The sequence below is a fragment of the Crocodylus porosus genome, unplaced genomic scaffold (genome assembly GCF_001723895.1).
Source record: "Crocodylus porosus isolate Cpor-Errol unplaced genomic scaffold, CroPor_comp1, whole genome shotgun sequence".
Classification (NCBI taxonomy): Eukaryota; Metazoa; Chordata; order Crocodylia; family Crocodylidae; genus Crocodylus; species Crocodylus porosus.
In genome coordinates, this window is record NW_017728931.1 from 44,851,049 (window position 1) to 44,873,469 (window position 22,421).

The following is a 22,421-nucleotide window of genomic DNA, read 5'->3' on the forward strand; positions in this document are numbered from 1 at the left end:
ACTCCTGAATGACTACTTTGCTTTGGTATTTCATTGGACTAAAGGGAAAATCATACTAGATAAGGTTCAGAATAGGCATGGTGGCAATGGCTGCCTTCCTACTGTTGACGTTGCGCTAGTGTATGATCAGTTAGAAAAGTTAGACATTTATAAGTCACCAGGACCAGATTAACTTCATCCGAGAGTGCTGAAGGAGCTGACTGAAGTCATTGCAGGACTTCTGGCAAAACTCTTCCAAAACTCATGGCAGGTCCCTGAAGACTGGAAGAGGGCCGATGTTGTGCCCATCTTCAAGAAGAGGAGGAGAAAAGACCCAGGCAACTATAGGCCAATTAACCTAACTTCTATCCCAGGGAGAATCCTGGAAAAAATCAAAGAGTCTATGTGTGATAGGCTTCAAAAAGGTAGGATTCTGAATGACAGTCAGCATGTCTTTGTCACGGGCTGGTTTTGTCTTATCAAACTTGTCTCCTTCTACAACCAGGTAACTTCCCACTTGCATAAGAGAGAGGAGATCGACATTGTATACCTGGACTTCCAAGAGGCCTTAGATCTGGTATCCCATGATGTTCTCATGGAATCATTGGGGGATTGCATGTTTAACTGCTCAACAGTCAGGTGGGTAGGAAGCTGGTTGCGAGGTAGGATCCAAAGTGTTCTAATGAACAGGTCTGTGTCATCCCCGTGAGAAGTGTCCAGTGGTGTCCCTCAGGGGTCCGTGCTTGGTTCAGTTATTTTCAACATCTTTATCAATTATTTGGATGTGGGTGCGAAGAGCTCACTAGCCAAGTTTGCAAACAACACCAAGTTATGGGGAAGCATGGTCATGCTTGAAAATAGGCTGCAGATACAAGCAGACCTAGACAAGCTGGCAAGTTGGGCAGACTGGAACAAAATGAAGTTCAACACTGAGAAGTTTAAAGTGTTCCATCTGGGAACAACAATCCCCAACATACTTACAGACTCGGTGGTGCCGAATTGACTAGTACCAAAACTGAAAGGGACCTAGGGGTAATAACAGACCATAGTATGAACATCAGAAGTCAGTGCAGTGCTATAGCCAGCAGGGCAAACAATACTCTGGCGAACATCAACCAATGCATCTCAAGCAAGACCAAGGAAATAATTCTTCTGCTTTACTCAGCATTGGTGAGACCGCAGCTGGAATACTGCATCCAGTTCTAGGTGCCGCACTTCAACAAGGACATGGAAAAGCTTGAGAGAGTCCAGAGAAGAGCCACCTGTATGATCAGAGACTTGCAAGGCAAGCCATATGAGGAAAGGTTGAGGGTTTCTTCAGCCTAAAAAAGAGAAGGCTGAGAGAGGACTTGGTAGCAGATTACCGCTATATCAGGGGAATACATCAAGGACTCGGCATTCAACTGTTCACCAGGGTACCCTTGGGGAAAACCAGGAGTAATGGCCACAAACTCCTGGAAGACTATTTCAGGCTTAACACTAGAAAAAACTTCTTCCCAGTTAGAGTGGCCAGACTGTGGAATAAACTCCCTCCAGAGGTGGTGCAACCACCTACCCTGGAAATCTTCAAGATGAGACTGGACAGTCACTTTGCTGGGGTCACTTGACCCCAGTTGTCTTTCCTGCCTAGTGCAGGGGGCAGGACACGATGGTTTTGCAAGGTCCCTTCCAGCCCCTCACAATCTATGAACCTCACAGGATTCAGGCTGAAGAGATTTGAAATCCTTGAGTGGATGCCCAGTACTAGAGGGTGCATCTACATGTGCGCTCTACTGCAGAGTAGACTTACTTCACAGTGGGAGCATCTACACGAGATGCTGCATTGCTGTAGTAATGAGCAGCAACAGTTTCAGCAGGCACTGAGCGTGACACCGCTGCTACTGTGCAGTAGCTTGTTACTACTGTGCAGTAGGGTTGGAAACCTAAAGCAAAGATAGTAGTAAATGAGCTAACCTAAGTGCTAAGCTAACCTAACCACTGCTACTGCGCAGTAGCTTGTTGCTACTGCAGTAGGGTTGGAAACCTAAGCTAAAGCAAGTACCAACTGCACAGTGGGGTATACACGTAGACGTGCCCAGTAAAGCATCACAGTCTACACATGCACTGGTATTAGGGTGCAGTAAACTAATTAACTCACGTGCAGATGGTGACTGGGGGCATACATTGTGCCTGGTCAACACAGCCAGCTAGGGGCCTGCTCTACCCTGGCTCAAATGCTGCTGTCCCTGGGTCATGGGTAGGCACTGTGCCTGGAAGCAGTTGACTGCAGTGTGAACTGCTCCGGAGTTTATTGTGATGCTTTGATTTCATGTGTAGATGCACCCAGAGTGAACTTTATCCACACTGGCAAATATATATATTGTATAATCTGTAGCCAGAATTTAGAGTTCAGAGTCATTGACACAAGTTTCTTTTGCTGCTAATCTATAGTAATTGAAAAATGCATATATTTATAAGTTTGCACATGATACACAGGGAGATGCTAATGCAAAGCTAGATGAAGACTAGCATTAATACACAGTCACTTTGGCAAGTGTCTCTTGGCAGACAGGCTTCTATGAGATGCTTCATTTGATCTTCTGGAGGGCACTGCAAAGAATTCCCATCTCATCTGCAAATGAAATAACAAGAACAGTTGTTCCTAAACCTGTCTCCAATACATTGAAATAGGACTGCAACATAGTTATCTGTTCAACACCCAAATGAATAATTCAGGGGAAGTGGGTAACAAAGGCTATAAACAGACAGCTTTGAAGCAGGATCAGCTGTGCTGGGATGTGTCCCAGTATAGCTTCACTGGCATCTACTTACATCACAGGGACCCTTGTCCCACAGGGTGGGACCCTTGATGCTCCCAGGGCTTCAAGGGCCTGATCCTGCAGGACAACAACCCCAGGTACCAAGTTAAGGCACAACAGTGAGATATGCATGCCAGTGATATAAGCATGTGTCTGTAAGCAGGAGAACCCGCATATAGTTCCCCAACTTGAAGACATGAATCCTGAATTGGGGTGCCGCAGCCTGATACAAGAACCATGGGAATCCCCTCAAGAGGGATTCCCAAGGCTTGCAGTAAGCAGAAAGAGATCCTCCTATTTGTGGCATCACAAACAATAACTACCTTTGGTCACAACAACATTTTTGGACACCTGGAGCATGACCAGGGACTAAGAAGTCTGTCTGCTTGCAACTTGTGCTGCTATAAACATTTCTATAGCAGCACAAGGGCAACATCTATTTGCATCCAAACTATGCATATTGACTTCACTGGGTGATCTGACATACCTGGGATACATGACCAATTTATACCACTGGAATTTAAATCAAATTTGTATACTGCATGATGTTCAGATAAATGGAATAAAAGTCCTTTCTCTCTTCGGTTCACATGTCAGGTCCTAGCTTTTGAGGAAGCCAATGCTGCAAAAGAGAAATTTCTTACTGTTGATGGTGTCAGCTAAATTCCTCAACTGCTTTGCGTTGTCCAGAACCTCAATCCTTTGGGTGTATGGATTGTAACGAACAGAGAAAGGGCGAGGGATTGTTGAAGCAAATTTTCTGAAGGAGAAAGACAAAGATGAATATAATAATGTTTCAATTTAAGTAGCAGTCCCCTTTAAGCTGAGTGAAGCATTTGCTAATGTATAAGGAGGTCAGTATAAGAAACCAAATGAAGACCTGCTTCATAAACAGACTGCCAAGGCATTATGCAGTTCTTCAGCAATGTTCCTGAGGCCAACCTGGAAGGCTTTTCTCCGGGTGTATCTTTTTAGGAAATAATAAGTTTCTATTGTAGTAAGAGTGATTTCAGTAACATTCTCCTTTAAGCTGAGTGTCAGGTTGCAGGATTTCCCAGACTTTAAGACCTCATTTGCCTTTTAATAATACAGTATATGATCAGATCTGCCATACATTAGAAAAACAGTACGGCTGTTCTAACCTCTGAAAAAAAGACCTAAACAATAAAGGGCTGGGGAAAAAAAGGCTCAGTAAAACTTTAAAACCGAAGAAGAAGCTTTCAAATTCCAGACTTTTTCAGTATGCTCGATCCTCAACTAGAGTGATACACAAAAAAGCTGCAGGATTTATCGGTTTGTGTGTCTGTGTGTGTGCGTGCGCGCGCAAGAAAGAGAGAGAGAGAGAGAGAAATTTAATGACCTGATTAACAACTGTTGTAGCTGAACAACATATGGAAATACTGAACAACCATTTCTAGTAGCTATAAATATTTAGTGCCTGATTCAACACGTATTGAACTCTGCAGGGGCTTTTCCACTGACTTCAATAGGCATGGGATTAGGCCCTTAATAAAGCTGACATCATTACCTTAATTTTTCCTTTGCATCTTTAAAACTTTCAGCAACATAGTATCTAGGCTGGAACTCAGTGACAGGGTACTGCTGAACCGCAGCCTTCTCTAGGACCAGGGGCTGAACCTCAGGCTTATCTGATAAACAGTACTGCATACAAAGAGCAAATGATATATTTAAAATAAAAAGGGCTAATCAGTGTATAGCAAAGAAGGCTGATGACACTTCAACATCCATTTTCTTGGTTAATCAGGGCTTACCATATTTACTCAAATCCAAGATGAGCCCCTCCTTCCCATCACCTCGGGGGAAAAAAATCCTCATCTTAGATCTGAGTACCAGCATAGGACGGGTGGCAGCTCAGTGCTGACTTCAGCTCTGGGCCCAAAGCCAAAACAGTAACTGAGCTACTGCCTGCTCTGGGCTGGGGTGGCTCATACGGTGGGGAAGGTGGCTTGCAGTGGGCTGAACACAGGGAAGACCATGTTTTCGGAGTGAGGCGCACAGGAGGGAGATCACATGTGGGGGGGGCATGCACAGGTGACTGTGTGATGTGCAGCTTGGGAGGAGTGTGGGAAAAACATTGCAGCCTGCCCCACTTACATTCTGCAGGCCCAGAGCTGCTGCCACTGATTCTGCCTGGCCAGGATGGACCAGGACTGGGGCTCCTGCTTCTGACTGCCCCAGAGCCCCTACAGGGGGTAAGAGGCAGATGGGGGCAAGTGGCTGTGTGGAAGCAGGCAGTGGAGAAAGCAGGGAATGGTGGGGGACAGGCAGCATGGGGGCAGGCACTGTGGGAAGGAACAGGTGGCAGGAGTGATGTGCAAATATGGGGGTCAAGGGGTAGGGAGGGCAAGCACTGGGGACAAGCAGCAGAGGGCCAGGCACAGGCATAGGGGGCAAAAGGGGGTGGGAAGGGGGCAGATGGCAGAGGGACTTGGGGGGCAAGTGAGAGGAGGGACAGCAGGAGGGAGCAGGCACAGGTACAGGGGGGCAAGGAAGGGGGGTAAGCAGGGAGACAAGGGGCAGGGATCTGGTCTCTCAACCCCAGTCAATGCTTCCCCTGCCATAGTGGGTGGGGCGGGGGGGAGTCACCACTAATTAGATTTTATGCATGTAAAGTGGTAACAAATTTATAATTTCTCATGTAAAGAATCCAATTATTGGCAGGGGTCATCTTAAATTCAAAGTAATTTTGGATTCAGATAAATATGGTAATTCTCCTCCCACAAAAGTCAAAAAGAATTGACCATTGGATACAAAGGGAACAGAGAAAAGCTCAAAGGGAATAAAAATGAGCAATTTATGAGGTATAACTTTCTCCATCAAATGCCACACTTTAACAAGCCATTTACTTCATTTTGAATGCCCAGGAGGTACAGTACACAAAGATATAAAAGGCATTCAGAAGACAAATATAAGTCAATTATAAAAAAAAATTAACATGAACTGTGTAACCTATAGTGTTACTGGGGACCTACCTGTAACTCACCAAATGAAGAGAGGAGCCCAGCACCATAGGCCTTTATGGAATCACCTTCTTTACAGAGTCCAAATTCCACAGTAAACCAATAAACCTAATTGGAATATTAGACATAAATATAGACATTGCTTTTTATTATACTTACAACTTAAACTTCCTGTAAAAAGGGTTTGTTTGTTTTTTAGTTTAGCTTTGATGATGCATAAACGGTACAGTTCTCTGTAGGGCCCACATTAGACTTTTCCACCATCTTCAACCCTCAAAAACAAGGGTACATTTTGAGAGTACAACCTTACCTTCCTGACCAATGAAGTTATGTTTTTACTATGCTTACATCTATTGGTAAAGCTAAAGGAGATGGATTAGGTTCTGTTTTGTCAATCTGAATGAGATTTGAGCCATTATTGACAAAATATCTGCTTCCTGTTTCAGACACATGATACCTTACAATACTGATGGTGAGAGTGGGAAAGAATTAATTGTTAACAAACTTCTGAATGGAGAACCTTAAAGTCTAAAGGTTGCACATCTGCCAGAAAGCACCAAGTTTAATATTCAGCTTCCAGCTGAAGTTCATAGATCTGGGTCCCAATTCACTCATGGTAAGTTATGTATAACTTCCACTGACTTCATAGGGAATTATTTGAGCCACCTAGTGGAAAGGCAGGGCTCATTACAGTAGAAATGTAGTAAAGTGCACCTCTTCTTGATTAAGGACATTTGTCATAGAGTTACTGTAAACTGGCCTTTTGTTTTTAATCATAAATCTCACTGTTAATGCTCTGATAGGATGATAAAATTATTCTTCATTAATGCAAATGTTTGAAGGTGTCATTTTCCAAAGTGCTTATCCTCGGTTTAATTTTGTTTCTGTTGAAGTCAATGAGTGTTCTACCATTGACTTAACAGACCAGCCCACAGTGCTTTGGAAAGTCCCACTTTAATTAACTGAATTACCGTAGCAAGTTTTTCAATGTATTCATCTGGGGCTCCCAAAGATGCAAGTCCAATTTCCTGTAACAATAAATCATTATTCTTCCATCTGTTTATTGCAAACATCCTTCCTACCATGCTGCATTTAATTTCTCATGTTTTAACTATTACCAACATCTACTACCACACAAAATGTGTTTATAACACTTTCCCATATTATTCCACCATTTTTTTAGTAAAATTCCTATGGAAATTAACAAAGGGTATTATCAAAGTGTTAGTGTAGTGGCAGGAGGCACTCGCAAGGACCAGAAGTGCCAAGGACAAACCCTGATGCTCCAGGAGAGAGACCTGGGGACCCTGGCCCTGAAAACTTACCTGAGAGGCAGGGCAGATCAGTGGCCAGGTCACAACGAGCCAGCGCTGCGCTAGCTTTTCAAGCAGCTCTCAATCAAGTTCGGCCATGACCAGCTGATGATGTCAGCCACAGCCACCACCACGGGAGATTTAAAAACACCAGCAGAAGCCGGCAAGTTGGAGAGAGGCAGGAAGCAAGAAGCTGAGCTCACCGAGGTGCAACCTGGCTAAGCAGTAATTGTAAATGACCCTGCCCCACAGAGAATAGGTGAAGGCAGTGCCTGGGAGCCAGACAAAGCTCATCAACCCCAGGCTGCACAAGAGTGAGCTTGGGGTCAGCCACCAACCCCAGCACATGGACAGGGTTTATTCAACCCTGATCCTGCAGAGGGCACTGAGGATACAAGCCCTGCACTGGGGTCAAGCAAGGTGTGGACCCGGAGTGAGAAGCAGGCTGCAACCATGAGCCTGCACTGTGAGCAAAGGCCAAAGAAGCTGGAGTCCGTCAGCTGGAGAAAAGTAGTCAGGACCACAGGCTGGCACAACAGCACAACAACTCTGATGGTTGGTGAGTGGATGGGGTGTAAGGGAGGTGGAACCCCAGGACCAACCATGATGAGGCAGTCAGAATGCCCGTCTCCAGGCCCGGGCTTGGAACACCACTGAACCCCTCCTTTTAAGTTAAAAGTCCATCAAGTTATGGCAGGAGAGTTGGGGGGGCCCGTCCCAGGGAGCAGAGAGATACTCACAAGAGAGATACTCACAGTGCCTACTGAGGTTGTGACAGTTAGTCACATTGTCTGACCCCTTGGACCTGGAACAAAGGCTACTGAAGTAAAAAGTTTGTGCTGTAGTTGTGATTGTCCAGAAGATGTGTACTAGGCAAGAATTTCTATAGGTCATGTATTTAATTAGACTACCTGTATGGTAGGAAATGATTTAGGTAAGTTTTTGGGTATCACAATACTGAGGAAGGGCACATCTGCTATGTTTAAATCAATAAGCTATGGGTTTAAAGCACCTTAAGCTTTTGACAAATTATTCAAATTATCCAGCTTCTAGAATCTTATATTATAATGATAAAGTACTGTATGCTCTTACCTGTGAAAACTGAGCAAAGCTTGGATCAGCAAAGAGAGGCACATGTCCTAGGAGTTCATGGCAAATGTCACTAAAGAAAAATCACCAAATGAATTACATTTATGTAAGAAAGATATGTAGACAGTGGAGGAGCATCTAGAATGAAAGGAAACAGGTCAACAGAGCAGAAGACAGCTTGCAGATATAGAGATACCATATTTACTCGAATCTAAGTTGACCCTGAATTTAAGATGATCTCACCAATAATTAGATTCTATATATGAAAACCTTACAAATTTGTTTTAATTTTCCAGGTATAGAATCTAATTATTCGAGGACTGTCATAAATTCACCCCCTTCCCTACAAGCCCACTGCTACAGCAGGAAAAGAAGTGACTGGGGGGGGGCAGGTGGCTAGGAGGGGTCAGGTAGCCCCCTTCCCCTCTGCCCCCCCATTTCTTCTCCTTGAAGCCTTCCTTCCCTCACCCCCAATACTAGCATCCCCTCACACCCACGCCCCATAACCTCTTCCCCACCATGCACCACAACCTCTGCCTCCTCCCCACACTCCCTGAGGTCTCTACCTCTTCCCCTCCCCTGCTTCTCCTCTCCCCGCTTCACTTACTGTCAGACACTGCTCTGGCTCTGTTCCTTCCTGCAGCACAGCACATGGAAGCTCAGCCCTTGCTAGCCATATAATAGCCTTGGTGCTGCTCATTAGCAGGGCAGGGAATGGAGCTTCCATGTACTCCATGCCCAGGAGGGAACCCAAACTGATTCAAAGCCAAACTGAACCTGACAATAAGTGGGAAAGAAAGGGCTAGGTGGGGAGGCAGAAGCTGCAGAGGGCAAGTGGAGGTGGGGGCAGGAGGCTGCTGTGGGTCCCACCCAGGCTCAGGGGCTCCAAACTGGCTCCAACATGCTGCAGTCCTGGATGCACATGTAGATGTGCCCTGTGTGGCTAAATGAGCTTCTGATTATTTTCTGTGTCAAAGTACTCACGGTTCTGGGGTGTACATCGGTTTGGATCCATGACGAATGTACTGCGTAGAGTGAAACACTCGGAATGCTAAACCAGCCAAGAAATCCCGAGATGACAGCAGGCCAGCAACAGGACGTAAGCGGAATCCACTGCAACCTGTAGGGTGAGAGGGAGTGAAAGATGTCACATTTAAAAATCTGGTTTCGTTGTGATCCCAAGGAACTGGACAGTGTTTTACATCAGTTTCTCTCCTTATTTTACTTAAAAGCTGGGTACCAAGGAGCAAAGAGCTTTCTGGCTATGACACCTCCATGTTCACCATCTGAATATCTTATAACACCCCTGTGTGCACAGAGAAGTATGACAAACTCCTTTTTTACAGTTGGAAAGGAGAGAGCTAGTGACTTGTGCATGGTCATATAGGCAGTCTGTGAAAGACCAGGGATTTGAACCTGTGCCCCTCAAATACAAAGCTAGATCTCTAACCACTGTACAACCCCATCTCTTTCTTAATATCAAACTTACTTTGCAAGAACTTAGAAACGTCTTCAAGTTGTGGGATATTATCCTCACGGAAACCACAGTACTTTTCCAGTAATGGGAATACGTGGTTGTGTTCATAGCAGGCATGGGTTGGATAAAGGGTCTTTAGCTCCTGAAAGACAACACCCCACGTTTTCTTTTCTTCCTCTGTGTAAGTCACTTCAGGTATAGGTTGCCCACTGTAAGGCAAAGGGCACTTTAGTGACGTGGAAACAAACAACATGAGAAAATGGCTTGTACCACCAGGATCTGTCCCCATTCAGAGCTGGGCAGAAATCAATGGGGTCAGTAAAATTTCCTTCTTACCTCATGCAGCAAGAAGAAAACACTGTGCTCAGCAAGGGCTCCAATTCTCCTTTCACACCCATCAGTACACATCTAAAATAACCTGATGAATTGATATACTTGGGCATCAGGACTGCAATCTCTTCATGGCAGCGGCTGCCCATGTTTTTTTTCAGTGCTTGGACACCATGTAGCCTTGACCTCAGCTGCAGCATTTTGGGCATATCATGGCACAAATAAGTAAATGAACTAACTAGATTTGTTTTCCTGATCATGATGGGCTTTTAACAGAATGCACTGGCTGCTATTTCTATTATTATTAATTTCTTTTTGCTGATGTGTAGAAGGATCCTGCATTTTCTGCCCACTGATTCATTAACGTTCCCACTGTGGCCATGGCGCTCTCTCTTACCAGTTTAAGCGCCTTTGAGAAGTGCCTTATTATCACTCCTTAAATACAAGTGTTAAATATGATTAAAAGCCATAGGAAGAACTCCATGCCAAATGCTTCCATCAATCTCATATGCACAAGGCCCATGCTGAAGCTTACAAGAGGTAAGTACCAGTGAGCAATGAATTTGGCCCAGTATTTTCTATTGCTTTGGCATTAATCTGATAATGCCTGATCCACAAGCAATAAAGAGAAAGGCTATAGGTGAACCCATGAGCTTTTAAAAAAATCAAAGGGTTTTAAGCAACTTAATAGGGTTAACAGCACTGCTGGAATAATACTGAGGCTTTCCAAGCCCAGAGAGCCATTGTTAAACTCCCAGTGATACCCCACCACCTCCCACCCTCTCATTTTCAGTTGGGCCTGCGGGCAGCGCCTCAGCAGCTAAGTAATTTTCTGCCTGTGTGCATCAGTCTTCCTTGATCTATGGAGCTTTAAATATGGTCTTGAATTATTAAGATTGCTGGGGGAATACTGCTGTTCCTATAGCACTGACTGTTCCTGATTAATCCCTGGGCTATGCACGCAGGGCTGTGCAAGGAAGTTGGGGCTTAGAGCACTTTCAAATTTCAATTAAATAGTCCCTGAGATCAATAATGCAGAGACAGGGAAGAGGTGAAAGAAGAGAGAGCTGACAGAAGAGGAGGAGAAGACAGGGAAGTTAAGAACACAAAGAGATGAAGGAGAAAGGTAAAATAAAAGGACAAAATACAAAGCAAAAGAGGAGGGGGAAAAAGAGAAATACAAAGGGAAAGAGAAGAAATAGCTGAAAGGCACCAGGGGGAAAAGAGTTTGATTTAATTTAATATGTGGCTATTGCACCTCTGCTTGCTGATTTTAAGGGTTAAGAACACCTTAAAATCATAGGTATCTTTGAAGACCCTGATCATCGCTCCTTTCATATGAAGTTTGAACATACAGTTACCCCCCCACACACACACTTTCTACACAGCTGCCTCTGTCATTCTTTCTCGGTGCTCCCCTACCCCTGATGGGACATCCCTGCAGGGAGGACAGAGATTCTTTGTAGTGTAACTGGAAAGCTTATGGCAGAGCCAAGGGAGGTGAAAACTGTGCCTCCCCCTCTTCCAGGAGAATAAAAAAAAAGCCACATTTCTTTGACTCTTGTCATTTTCCTGTTACTGGCCTCATTGAAAAACATGGACTTTGTGAACTCCTGATTAACTGTGAAGTGATTTTGTCTAACCCCTGATATGGACATATGTCAGAATACCCTGGTTTCATCCCTCTAACATGTTTTCAGATTTTAAAATAGCTCTGTTTTATACGTTCTCGATTATATTTTTTACATAAAGTTTGGCTGAAGTGTGCCAAATTCTGCTGTCAGTTCCACAGGAAGTATACTATTTCTATATACTCCTAGAAATAAAACTAAGAACAGAATCCTACCACAACCCTTTGCCCAGATGTTTCAGCAGGACTCTTTCTAACTTCTTAATTCCCTTAAACTAATTAAACACAGTGGTTTTGTTATTCTCTGACTGCAAGCCCTTTGAGGCAGGGACCATCTTTTTGTTCTGTTAGTACTGCTCCTCACATCAGGGAGCCCTCTATAAAAAACTAACTATATGGCACCCTTATTTGAAAAGGAAGGGAGTTGAGCCACTAACTTCAAGATTTGAGCCACTAGGAGTAATGTAAAGGTGTCAATAATTTGGGGACAGGTGTTTTATTCCTTTGTATTGGACCATGATCAATGGCGAAAAAATGAAAAAGCAGAAAAGGAAAAAAAGTCCCTCCTAGGTAGACATATCATCTTCATTTGTTTATTTTTTTGTGTGAAATGAGAACCTAAATTGCTCTGTGCAGCTGGATCGGACATGATAAAAGTGGAGTATTAAGAATTGGATTAACATCAGAACCATAAGTTATTCATTATTTTAACAGCGTGTGCAGCTTCCACTTTAATGTAAATGATAAACGCTTTCCCCTTCTCCTCCTGCGAAGAATACCAGAAGCTGCACTATTCAGTGCTCGGGTCTTTGTAGTAGCATCTGATACTGCTGTGTAATTAGACAACAAAGCTTAGTGGTGGTGTGTGGGTAAAGAGGGGGAGATACTCTCATTTGAATGTGCACCTTGAGCAATTTACTTTTGTTTAACTGTTGTTTTGGGATAAAAGTAAGAACAGGACGATTTAAACATATGCAAGAAAGGAAGAGACCACTGGAAAAGAAAATACCCCTGGAAATAATTTGTTTTCCACTGACAAAGAAGCACAAGGGCAAAAAGGGAGGAATTTCCTTGTTTCTTCCCTGTCCGTGCACTGCACACTCACTGTCTGTAGTTGTAGGCGATATCAGCAAACTCCTTTCTCCGGGCTCGGTACACAGGATCTTTGAATCCCTAGAAAGAAAGGATTAAAAGGCATTCCTCTCAATTAGTGGAAACAATACAGGGCTCAGGCCCTAGCCAAGCCACTAGTAAAATCAACAGGGGCTCTGACACTGAATTCAGCGGGATCAGGAAAGTGATCTTGTACTAAAATCCATTCTGCAAGTAGGGCACATCCTGGCAAGCATGCAGGTGCACAGGCACACATTTCCCATAGGATAAAGAGCAGAAGCACATATTTGTGCCACTGCTATTGGTCCCCAGACATGCCCCTCCATGCGTACTCCAGTACGTGGTAAAGTGACCTGGATAGGATATAGGGAGGCTGGGGCCAGCAACCGTGCAGGCCCCAGCAGAGTCTTACCTGGAATCCTGGGGGCCTCCAAGGGCAGCAGTAGTGCTGAGCTGGCCGCTTGGAGCCCAGCTAGTGGCTAGAGCATGGCTCTGGCCAGCCAGGCTCCTTTTCTGGCAGTGCACGCCATGCCACTTTGTTCAGTGTGGGGGAGGGGGTTTGACACTGGGAGACCCTGGTGTCAAAAAAACCTGCTGTGCTGCATATTAGTAACGCAAAAAACTGGTGCATGTACACCACGTATGGGTTGCAATGACTCAAACTGTTTTGAATGGCTGCAAACAGCACGTGTGCTTTGTCAGGTTGTGCCCCGTATAGTCAGTCTTGGCACCAGGGAAAGGCAAAACAGGGAAGATGGCTTCATAGAATAGAATAGTAAGACCAGAATGGACCTGTAAGATCATCAAGTCTGGTCCCCTGCTATGGGTAGGAGGTAACTGGGCTCAAATGAGCTCAACAAGGTGCTTGTCCAGCCTCCTCTTGAACACCTCCAGGGATGGTAACTGCACCACCTCTGCTGGGAGTGTGTTCCAGATTCTAGATACCCTTATGTAAAAGTTTTTCATAAAAACATAGAAAGGGGTAAGGAAGAGGGAGGCAAAAAGTATGGACTCAAGATCAATCCTGTTCTGATGGTAGGAAGTCTTGCACTGTGGTGAGAAGTAGGCTTCTCCCTGGGCTGAAAAGCCAGATGGCATATTTACATCCTCCCATGCAGTAGTTTAGCTAGTGGGCTGGTAACAAGTGCAGCAGCTTAGAGAGGAAGCACAAATAGCAGCCACCCTTTCTGCTGCCCAAGGCACAGAACCTCCTTGTTCCACCTCTGCTCCCATGGAAGACATTAGGAGAGAAGCGTTGGGCTTCCTGCTCTGTGTGTGCTGCCATGTGTTCAGTTCACTGAGAAAAGACAGTTGCTCATTACCACGAGGAAGAGTGCACCCTCATGGACACAAGTTATTGGAGAGTAGGTTTAGATTAGACATCCACAAGAACTACTGCACAGTTAGGGCGGCTAGGATCTGGAACCAATTGCCAAGGGAAGTGGTGCTGGCTCCTACCCTGGGGGTCTTTAAGAAGAGGCTTGATGCCTACCTGGCTGGAATCATTTGAGTCCAGTCTTTTCTCCCGCCCAGGCAGGGGTCGGACTTGAAGATCTACAAGGTCCCTTCCAACCTGACTTCTATGATTCTATGATTTGTGGTATCCTTACAGAACGAAGCTAAACATATGACATCTTATATAAAGATTTCTCACAAACCTTGTCTATCTCCTGAGTTCTTGGCCTAAAAGCAAGAGTATGTTTTTAAATATGCTGAACTGGGATGATTTAGTCTAGAGAAGACTGACAGGGGATTTGATAATAGTCTCCAAATACAAAAATGGTAGTTAAAAATCAATCAATTATTCTCCATACCACAGGGGACAGGACGAGTAGTAAAGGGCTGACAATGCAACAAGGAACATTTAGATCTGATATGACTGTTGTCAGTGGTAGCAAATGAAAGAACAATGACCAATGGTCTCAAGTTGCAGCAAGGAAAGTGCAGGTTGGGTATTAGGAAAAACTTCCTCAGTGGGAGGGCGGTAAAGCACTAGAACAAGTTACCTAGAGAAGTGGTGGCATTTCCATCCTTGGAAGTTTTTAAGACCCGGCTCAACAAAGCCCTAGCTGGGCTGATTTAATTCGGGACAGTCCTGCTTTGAGCAGGGAGTTGGACTAGATGACCTCCTGAGGTCCCTTCCAACCCTCATTTTTTATGATTCCATGATATTAGGAACCATAAGCACCAGAGGAAGTTACTTAGAGAAGGTGTGAACTCTACCATTTCTTTTTTTTTTTTTATAATGAAAGGTAGACAAACGTCTGCTTGGAATGGTTTAAACAGGGATGATTGTGCCTGGAGCAAAAGTCTCTTCAGTCCTATTTTCTTCTGTTTCTATGCTTTGACCCTGTTCTTACTAGCAACCAAACTATGCCAAAAACTTGGTTTACAGAACAGTTCCACTGAACAAAGTTTCTAAAACAGTTACGGACAACTGTAGATGACGCAGGGTTTAAATTGAAGCAGTGGTTAATTAAAAACACCACTTCAATTTAGGGCAAAGTAAACCCCCCCGTGTCATGGACACCCATGCACTTACCTGCCTCTCTAGTGGCAGGGAGGGGAGAGTGAGTTGCCCACGGGGTGAGCAGTCCCTGAGCTCCAGGGGTGGGAGGGAGGCTGGTGCTTCCTGCCACGGCGGCTGCCCCCCTCCAGGCAGCACCCTCCCACAGACACATGACTCAGGCAGTCCCAGGGGACACCACAACTAAGGAAGAAAGCACTGGGCCCGTGTGCAGCTCAGGCAGGCAGGCACGCTCCAGGCCAGGGAAGTGGGAAGAAAAAAGATTAGGCTCGCCACTTTTTTTTTTCCCTTCAGGGCAGCCTGGCTTCCTGGGCTACTGCCGAGCTGCCTGCTGGGGCTGTCTACACAGCTCCTGAGCTGCATGGAGCCCAGTGATTCCCTCTGCAGCTGTAAGGTAGCAAACTAAAACTCTTCAGAGGTGTTTTAGTTTCCTGCACCCCAAATTCATTTAAGGTGCATTATGCCACCGAATTTGCTACAGCAGCTGCAATTAACACGTAATACGCCACCAAATTTGCAAACTTGTGCAAGCAGCAACACCATTAAAGCTGTGCAAAAGGGCATTTAACCTGTTTTAACGTGTTGTCTGCAAAGTCTGACTGGTCAGTAAGGGCGCTTGTATACAATGACAGGGTTTTAGTCCTCAGGGTTTTATTCTATGCCGCTAAATTGAAATGGTGGGTGTATAATTGAAATCCACATTTCCATTTTTTGGTCGTGTTATGGCAAGGGGCCCGATCCTTTTTCTTTTCGAGCCAATGCTTTCCTGTGGCCAGGGAGTGAGCTGCCGATGGGCAGCGGGGCCCCCAGTCGTTCCCTTCATGGTGGCAGCACCCCCCAGGGCTGGCCAGCTGGGCTGCTAGTGGGCCAGATGCTGCCCCAGCTTGGAGACAGCACCCGGCCCAGTCCAATTGTTCCCCGAGCCCACCCAGGGAGCAGCACCTGGCGGGCTTCCAGCAGGCGGGCTCAGGGAACAGTTGGATTGGGCCAGGTGCTCTCTCTGAGTTGGGGAAGCATCCAGCCCACTGGCAGCCCACCCAGGTGGCCCTGAGGGGTGCTGCTACCATGGAGGGAACGACTGGTACCCCTGCAGCTCAGGGACTGCTCAGCCTACCAGCAGGTCACCTTCCAGCTGCAGAGGAAGAAGTGGGGAGGCTTCACAACAGCAAGGATCATTTGAGCCTTACTGCATCTGCTTGAAAGAAGGGTCCTGTGGCCAGCAGGACACCTGGGGCCTCCCAGGAATAAGCTGACTTGCCCCTGGGGCAGCACAAGAGGATGGCAGAAGGGCATCTGGGTGTGCTGGCAGCTGGAGAAGGTGGTGGGGATGGTACACAGGGTGCTGGAAGCCCAGGCAGACTGGGGAAGCATTGAATCGGGAGCCTCTGAGCTGGGACAGCACCCAGCCAGCTAGCAGGCTGCCTGGGCTTCCAAAACCCTATGCACCATCCCTGTTGCCTTCTCCAGCTGCCAGCAAATGCAGACACCCTCCTGCCACCTTCCTGCACTGCCACAGGGGCAAGCTAGGCCATTCCTGGATAGCACCAGCTGTTTTGCTGGCTGCAGAAGGCTGCTGAAGGCAATAGCAACGAGAGGCCTGATTCTTTTTTTTCTGCAGAGCCTGCCTGCCTCTCCTGCTGCTGAGGGGGCAAGCTGACAGCTGCATCATTCCAATTCACAACGTTGCAAACTAAACTACATCAGAATGTAGTTTAGTTTGCAATGTTGCAAACTCACTTAAAACCCCCAACACTCTTGCACATGTACAGTGTAACACTATTAAGCCTCACAAAATTACATTTTCATCACATGTACATGGTAATGGCATCACATGTACAAGCGCCCTAAGAGTGCTGAAACCATGCCTAAAGCTGTCCTCACACTATTTGAAGTTCAGCATAGATGAGACCTCTGTTCCTGCAAATTCGGCCATCCCAGAGAACACAAATAAAATTCAGGTTACAACAGAGAGAAAAGATAGTTTTGCAGCTCAGTCCATTGTAATTTTAACCTCTGCCACTGACTCTGTGTGACCTGTGACAAGTTATTTGATCTCTCTCTGCCTCAGGTCCCCATCTCTTAAGACAGGCATAGTAATTCTCCCAATCTTTGTCATGCATGGCTATTTAGATGGTTCTTTGGAGTTGGGACTGTTCCTCACTAGCTGTGTCTACATGAGACGCTGACTATACAGTCATTACTGCACGCTCGTGACTGAGCAGTAACCTGAGTTACTGTGCAGCAGGACTGAAGACCACTTTTTTCATGACAGTACTGTGTAGTAGCCTAAAGCTACTGTGCAGTAGCGTCACATTATGGCTGTCGCCACATGACACTACTGCGCAGCAGTACACTCAGCTTCTCATGTAGACGTGGCCACTGTGTATATTTCCAGAGCCTTGAACAATGGGACTCGCATCTTGACTGGGGCTTTGACTAGTGTTTCTGTAGTGTACAAAAGTAATAATAATTTATCTGACCCCCAAACAGTTAACAAATGGTTCCATATGCAATATAGGATGGAACTGGATCTGGGGACAACTGTGATGAAGCCAGATACATGACACAGTTGAATCTGAAGCACAAAGCAAAGTGTATTAGTATATATGAGAACAGATGATGCATTAGAATAGCATAAGAGAATATTGCTCTACTATTATCTCCCTTATCTACCTAAAATGCTAAAACATCTGGGCCAGGTACAGACATTACACTTTTACCAGGATAAGTGATTGGAAATTGGTCAATAGTCACAACAGAAGAGATGTTTTGCGCAGACAGACTGGTTTTAAAATGGCAGAACCTGCTCTAATATTTGCACATACACACACACACACACACCTGCCCTGGGCAAATGCATTTTCTGTTTGCAACCAATCTGAATTATGGAAAACCACATTACTTAGATAAATTCCACCTCAGACTTTTTGAATGTATGTACCTAGCCCTGAGAGATTCCTGCTTTTCCTCTTCCTGCATCTTAAATTCTGTCATCCTTGTTTCTATATCACAGTGGTGCCTAACTTTTAGCCAGACACAATCCATGAGCCTGATCTGGCATGTGGGGCCAAGGCCCATTTTACTGTGCAAGGCCAGTCTGGTGTGTGGCCTCTGTCCTGTACACCATACCATGTCCAGGGACCCAGCCTGCACACCAGATCAGCCCAAGGCCCTAGCCCCACATGCTGGATCGTACCTGCAGCCCAGCCCCACATGCTAATCAGTTCCCAGCTCCACAAGAAAGACGGGGCCATGCCCTGGCCCTGTACACCGGACTGGTCCTGGCCCAAGCCCCTCAAACCAGATTGGGACCCGGCCACACACTGTGGGGAGCCCTGTAGGTCAGATCGCATGACTGCTTGGGCCACATTTGGCCTGCAGGCTGGAAGTTAAGCACCACTGCTATCACATATGCCTAGTTGTATTTCCTTTTTAAGACAACTTAGTGGAAACTGATCACTAACTAATTAGATCCAGCAGTTGGTGCTGAGATGCTTCATACATTTCAATACCCTATTTTTATTTCTTTTTTGCTTTCAAGTTCAATGTTGTTTTATTCCAGTGCAATACATGAGAGGGCTATTGATTCAGTTCACTCAAGTAATTGCATCTTCTTTCATTCTGTTTTTCATATGACCACACTGAATATCATGAATCATTGTACATGATACATAACGCATTTTGGATTAAGCAATAGGTAGTGAATGACTAATCACCCCATCTCAATTAAACTAATAGCTGCAATTTTTGTTGAGCTGCATGTAATTTATTTATAATCACCCTGTCTCAATTAAAGTAATAGCAGCAATTTCTGTTGCACTGCATGAAACTCGGTGTGTTTTGACATGAAAATAAGTTGTTGTTTGGTTGGAGGGGGGTTGAAGCAGAAAGTATTTTTATATTGGGCAGAGTTTTAAAAATACCTTAAGAATTTACATGTTAACTAATGCCAGACTGCCTTCCCTTGTACATTAGGGCCAACTGTGAATTGCAGCTTTTGGGGGCAGAGACCATTTCTTTTATTGTGTCATGCCACACAAATGCAATGTTAGACTCTATAAATAAATGACAAGATATAAATTTCAATCACCTGTTAATATTTTGAAGGAAGGAAACTTTTCATTTCCCCATGCTGTAATATAGTGCCTCCCAAATTTTTGTGGCATGAGCCTATGAACAGCCCCAAACTGTCCCTTGAGCCACTACATTCAGACTCCTTTGCATAAGCATAACTGGAATAACTGAGAAAAAGGGGCATGTTCTGGTAATTCTGTGCTTTAGAGACTGCCACTTGTGCTGCCAGCATTTTTATAAATTACAGTAACCTTTGGGGATCTCTAATTTTTGCTAGAGATTGGACTAGCTTTCAGATAACCCTAGAACCATGGGAGAGCTCAGAAACTGGCCCACTGTAAAGAATGTTCCCAAGAGAGAATCATCAGACCCAATTACAGTCAAGTTATGTTTAAAAATACAGGGCTTCTTTCTTACAGGATGGTCTGCATCCAGCTCAGCTCCATAGCTTAGGATCTGATTGGCAAATCTGTCAAGCTCCTGGATACTTCTAGGGAACCATGGCACTGCAACACAGAAAAGGAAATACAGATTATTCTATTTCAGCTTTACCTTATTCTGGGCCTTCATCCAATTCTTTTGACATTTTCACTATAATTATGAACTAGCATAAAACTGGTACATTTTGGCCATTTTGAACTATGCCAGCAACACAAAGCAACAGCAAACCCAACTGCTCTGCCTACTTGTGTTTGGGGCTATTTTGCATTTTTGGAGCAAAATGAAGCAGCTGAAGTGTCCTGGTAAATCCAGGCCTCAGGATTACATTTCCTTGGGATTATTTATTGCTTGTTTATTTGGATTTCTCTGATTATCAGAATGTAGGACTTGCCAGCCCCAGAATCCATCCAATCCAATATCCCAGCTCTCACAGCAGCCAAAATCTCTTCCTTTAGAGAGAGATGCAAGAAACCTGACAATAGGCAGGCTGCAGGATAATCTGCCCCTATGAAACTAGCATGCTAATCCTTATCAGTTACGATGGCCTAAAACAGGCATTAGTATATAAAAAAATGTAACCACTCTCGGATACAATTGATTAGCATTGCATCAAATGCTAATCATACACTATATATAAAATGCAGAAAGAGTCATTAAAAAACTGCATGAACATTATGGGTCTGATGTGCCTGCACCTTCTGTGCATATTTATGCTATATTAAGCCAGCGTGAGATGGAGGTAAAAAAGCTACCAGCCTGCAGGTCTGACTTTGCATGAAAGAAAATAAAAATTCTTTTTACCTTGATGAAAGAGGGGGGATGCTGCAAAAATCTATTCAAAACAATTACTCCTGCAGGAGAGGAGTCACTACAACTCCTGTGATAACCACAGATCACAGCTTGGATGTCACCTGAAGCCTGCAATTTCTATTCATGCACCTTACTCTCTTCAGACAGTGTACATATAACTCCCACTGCGGGAAATGGGACCCATTCCTCTTGGGACCACCTGAAGGAGTTTAAAGGAGTTCAGCTGTGAGAGGGCTCAGTGCTCTCTCTACCAGCTGAACATAACATGGTACATACATATTTAGCCTCTTTCCTGCATAAATGTCCATCACTCATTCAGCGAGTGCCTTGCTGTGCACAGCTTTCTGCTCTAACCAGAATGCTGCTGCTCAGTGATACAACTGTATTTTATTTCAGGTTTTGCTTTTAGTGAATCTGGCATCAGGAAACATTCTGCAGTGACAGCTCTGAAATGGAAGTCCTGTGTAAGTCCTCCAAGGTGCACGCACAGCTGCAGGGCAATCTATCTCCCACAGCGCCTCATTGATGTGCCACAAGCCTGATCCGGATGGACCACCTAAGGGGATGAGAGGATCATTCTGTCTCCAGGCCTATTCAGCCCTTAGTCTCTCTGCTGAGATGGACAATAAAGAAGGCATTTATGGTGCTGGGTTTATGTGATGGGGACACCTGCATACTGGAACTGGAGTAAGACCACTAGCTCATTTCACAGAGGCCACAGGAGAGCTCTCTCTAATGACTACTGGCTGACAAGCCGTGTTATGCACACTTATGCAATAGCTGTACCACTGTCTCTTTGATCTTCTAGCATTTCTGTGTTGCTGAAAACAATTTATAAACATCCAAAACTTGCTCTTTTTATAGTGACTTTCTTCCCCTGCAATGAGAGTGAATGCCTTTGAGAATCTCAAAAAGAAATGTTCTTTGGAGTCGCGCACATCTCTTAAATCTAAAAACAGACACATAATAGTCACTAGATGGCAGCAGCAGCAGTATCTCTAAACATCTTTCACTACTGGGTATTTCTTCTGTTTTCTGCTAGCAATTTCCCTTCCTTCCAAATAATCAAGCAAATGGGACTCCCTTATAGAATGATACAACCATTTGATACAAGAGTCACAACTGACCTTCACTTAATGAAAGTAAATCCCATTTGATAATCCTGGGAGGTGCCATTATTTCCTATATGTGTTACTTAATCAGGAACCCTAGATCCTGTTGGCAGTTCCACCACTGGCCTTGTGTATGGCCTTGAGTGAATCACTTCACTGTGCTGTGCCTCAGTTTTCTCCAGCTAAGAAAAATGTTGGGGAGGTGGGAGAATGGTGTTCTGTAAAGTGATTTGAGGTCTAGGAATGAAAAGTGGTAGCCTGAAGCTAAGTGATACTTATTAACTATTATCATCATGTCACTGCCCATACCAGAGAACGTGCAAGATTTCAACACAGAAGGCCCACTGGGGATTGTGAAACCAACAGTGTCCTACAACAGATTTCAGCAAAGGCTTTTCCAAAATGAAAGTCTGTTAGGGGTTTTTGGAGAGTAGGGAGTAAGTATTTCTCTGATCTGGATGAGTTTAGGTTTAGCCTTAGGTTTGGGTTTGGGGAACTTCCATTCCAAGTCTATGTGAATCAGCAAGATACTAATGGCCTACTTTTATTTCATAGATTTCATAGACATTAGGGCTGGAAGGGACCTCAGAAGATCATCGAGTCCAGCCCCCCGCCCAAAGGGTAGGAAGTCAGCTGGGGTCATAGGATCCCAGCAAGATAAACATCCAATTTGCTCTTGAAGGTGTTCAATGTAGGTGCTTGAACCACCTCCGATGGCAGGCTGTTCCAGACCTTGGGGGCTCGGAC

General features: G+C 44.9%; 1 protein-coding gene across 1 annotated transcript in view; it reads right to left on the reverse strand.

The window, feature by feature from the left end:
• Nucleotides 1–2,359: 2,359 nt before the first annotated feature.
• Nucleotides 2,360–22,421, reverse strand: part of PAH (phenylalanine hydroxylase) — a 55,294-nt gene continuing 35,232 nt past the window's right edge. Inside the window, exons 4-13 of the mRNA XM_019544753.1 lie at nucleotides 19,729–19,817; nucleotides 12,703–12,770; nucleotides 9,650–9,846; nucleotides 9,145–9,280; nucleotides 8,164–8,233; nucleotides 6,730–6,786; nucleotides 5,771–5,866; nucleotides 4,306–4,439; nucleotides 3,422–3,537; nucleotides 2,360–2,590 (exon numbers count right to left, since the gene is read on the reverse strand). Coding sequence (XP_019400298.1) covers nucleotides 2,547–2,590; nucleotides 3,422–3,537; nucleotides 4,306–4,439; nucleotides 5,771–5,866; nucleotides 6,730–6,786; nucleotides 8,164–8,233; nucleotides 9,145–9,280; nucleotides 9,650–9,846; nucleotides 12,703–12,770; nucleotides 19,729–19,817 — 1,007 coding nt within the window. The 3' untranslated portion in view covers nucleotides 2,360–2,546. The remainder of the gene's footprint in view (nucleotides 2,591–3,421; nucleotides 3,538–4,305; nucleotides 4,440–5,770; nucleotides 5,867–6,729; nucleotides 6,787–8,163; nucleotides 8,234–9,144; nucleotides 9,281–9,649; nucleotides 9,847–12,702; nucleotides 12,771–19,728; nucleotides 19,818–22,421) is intronic.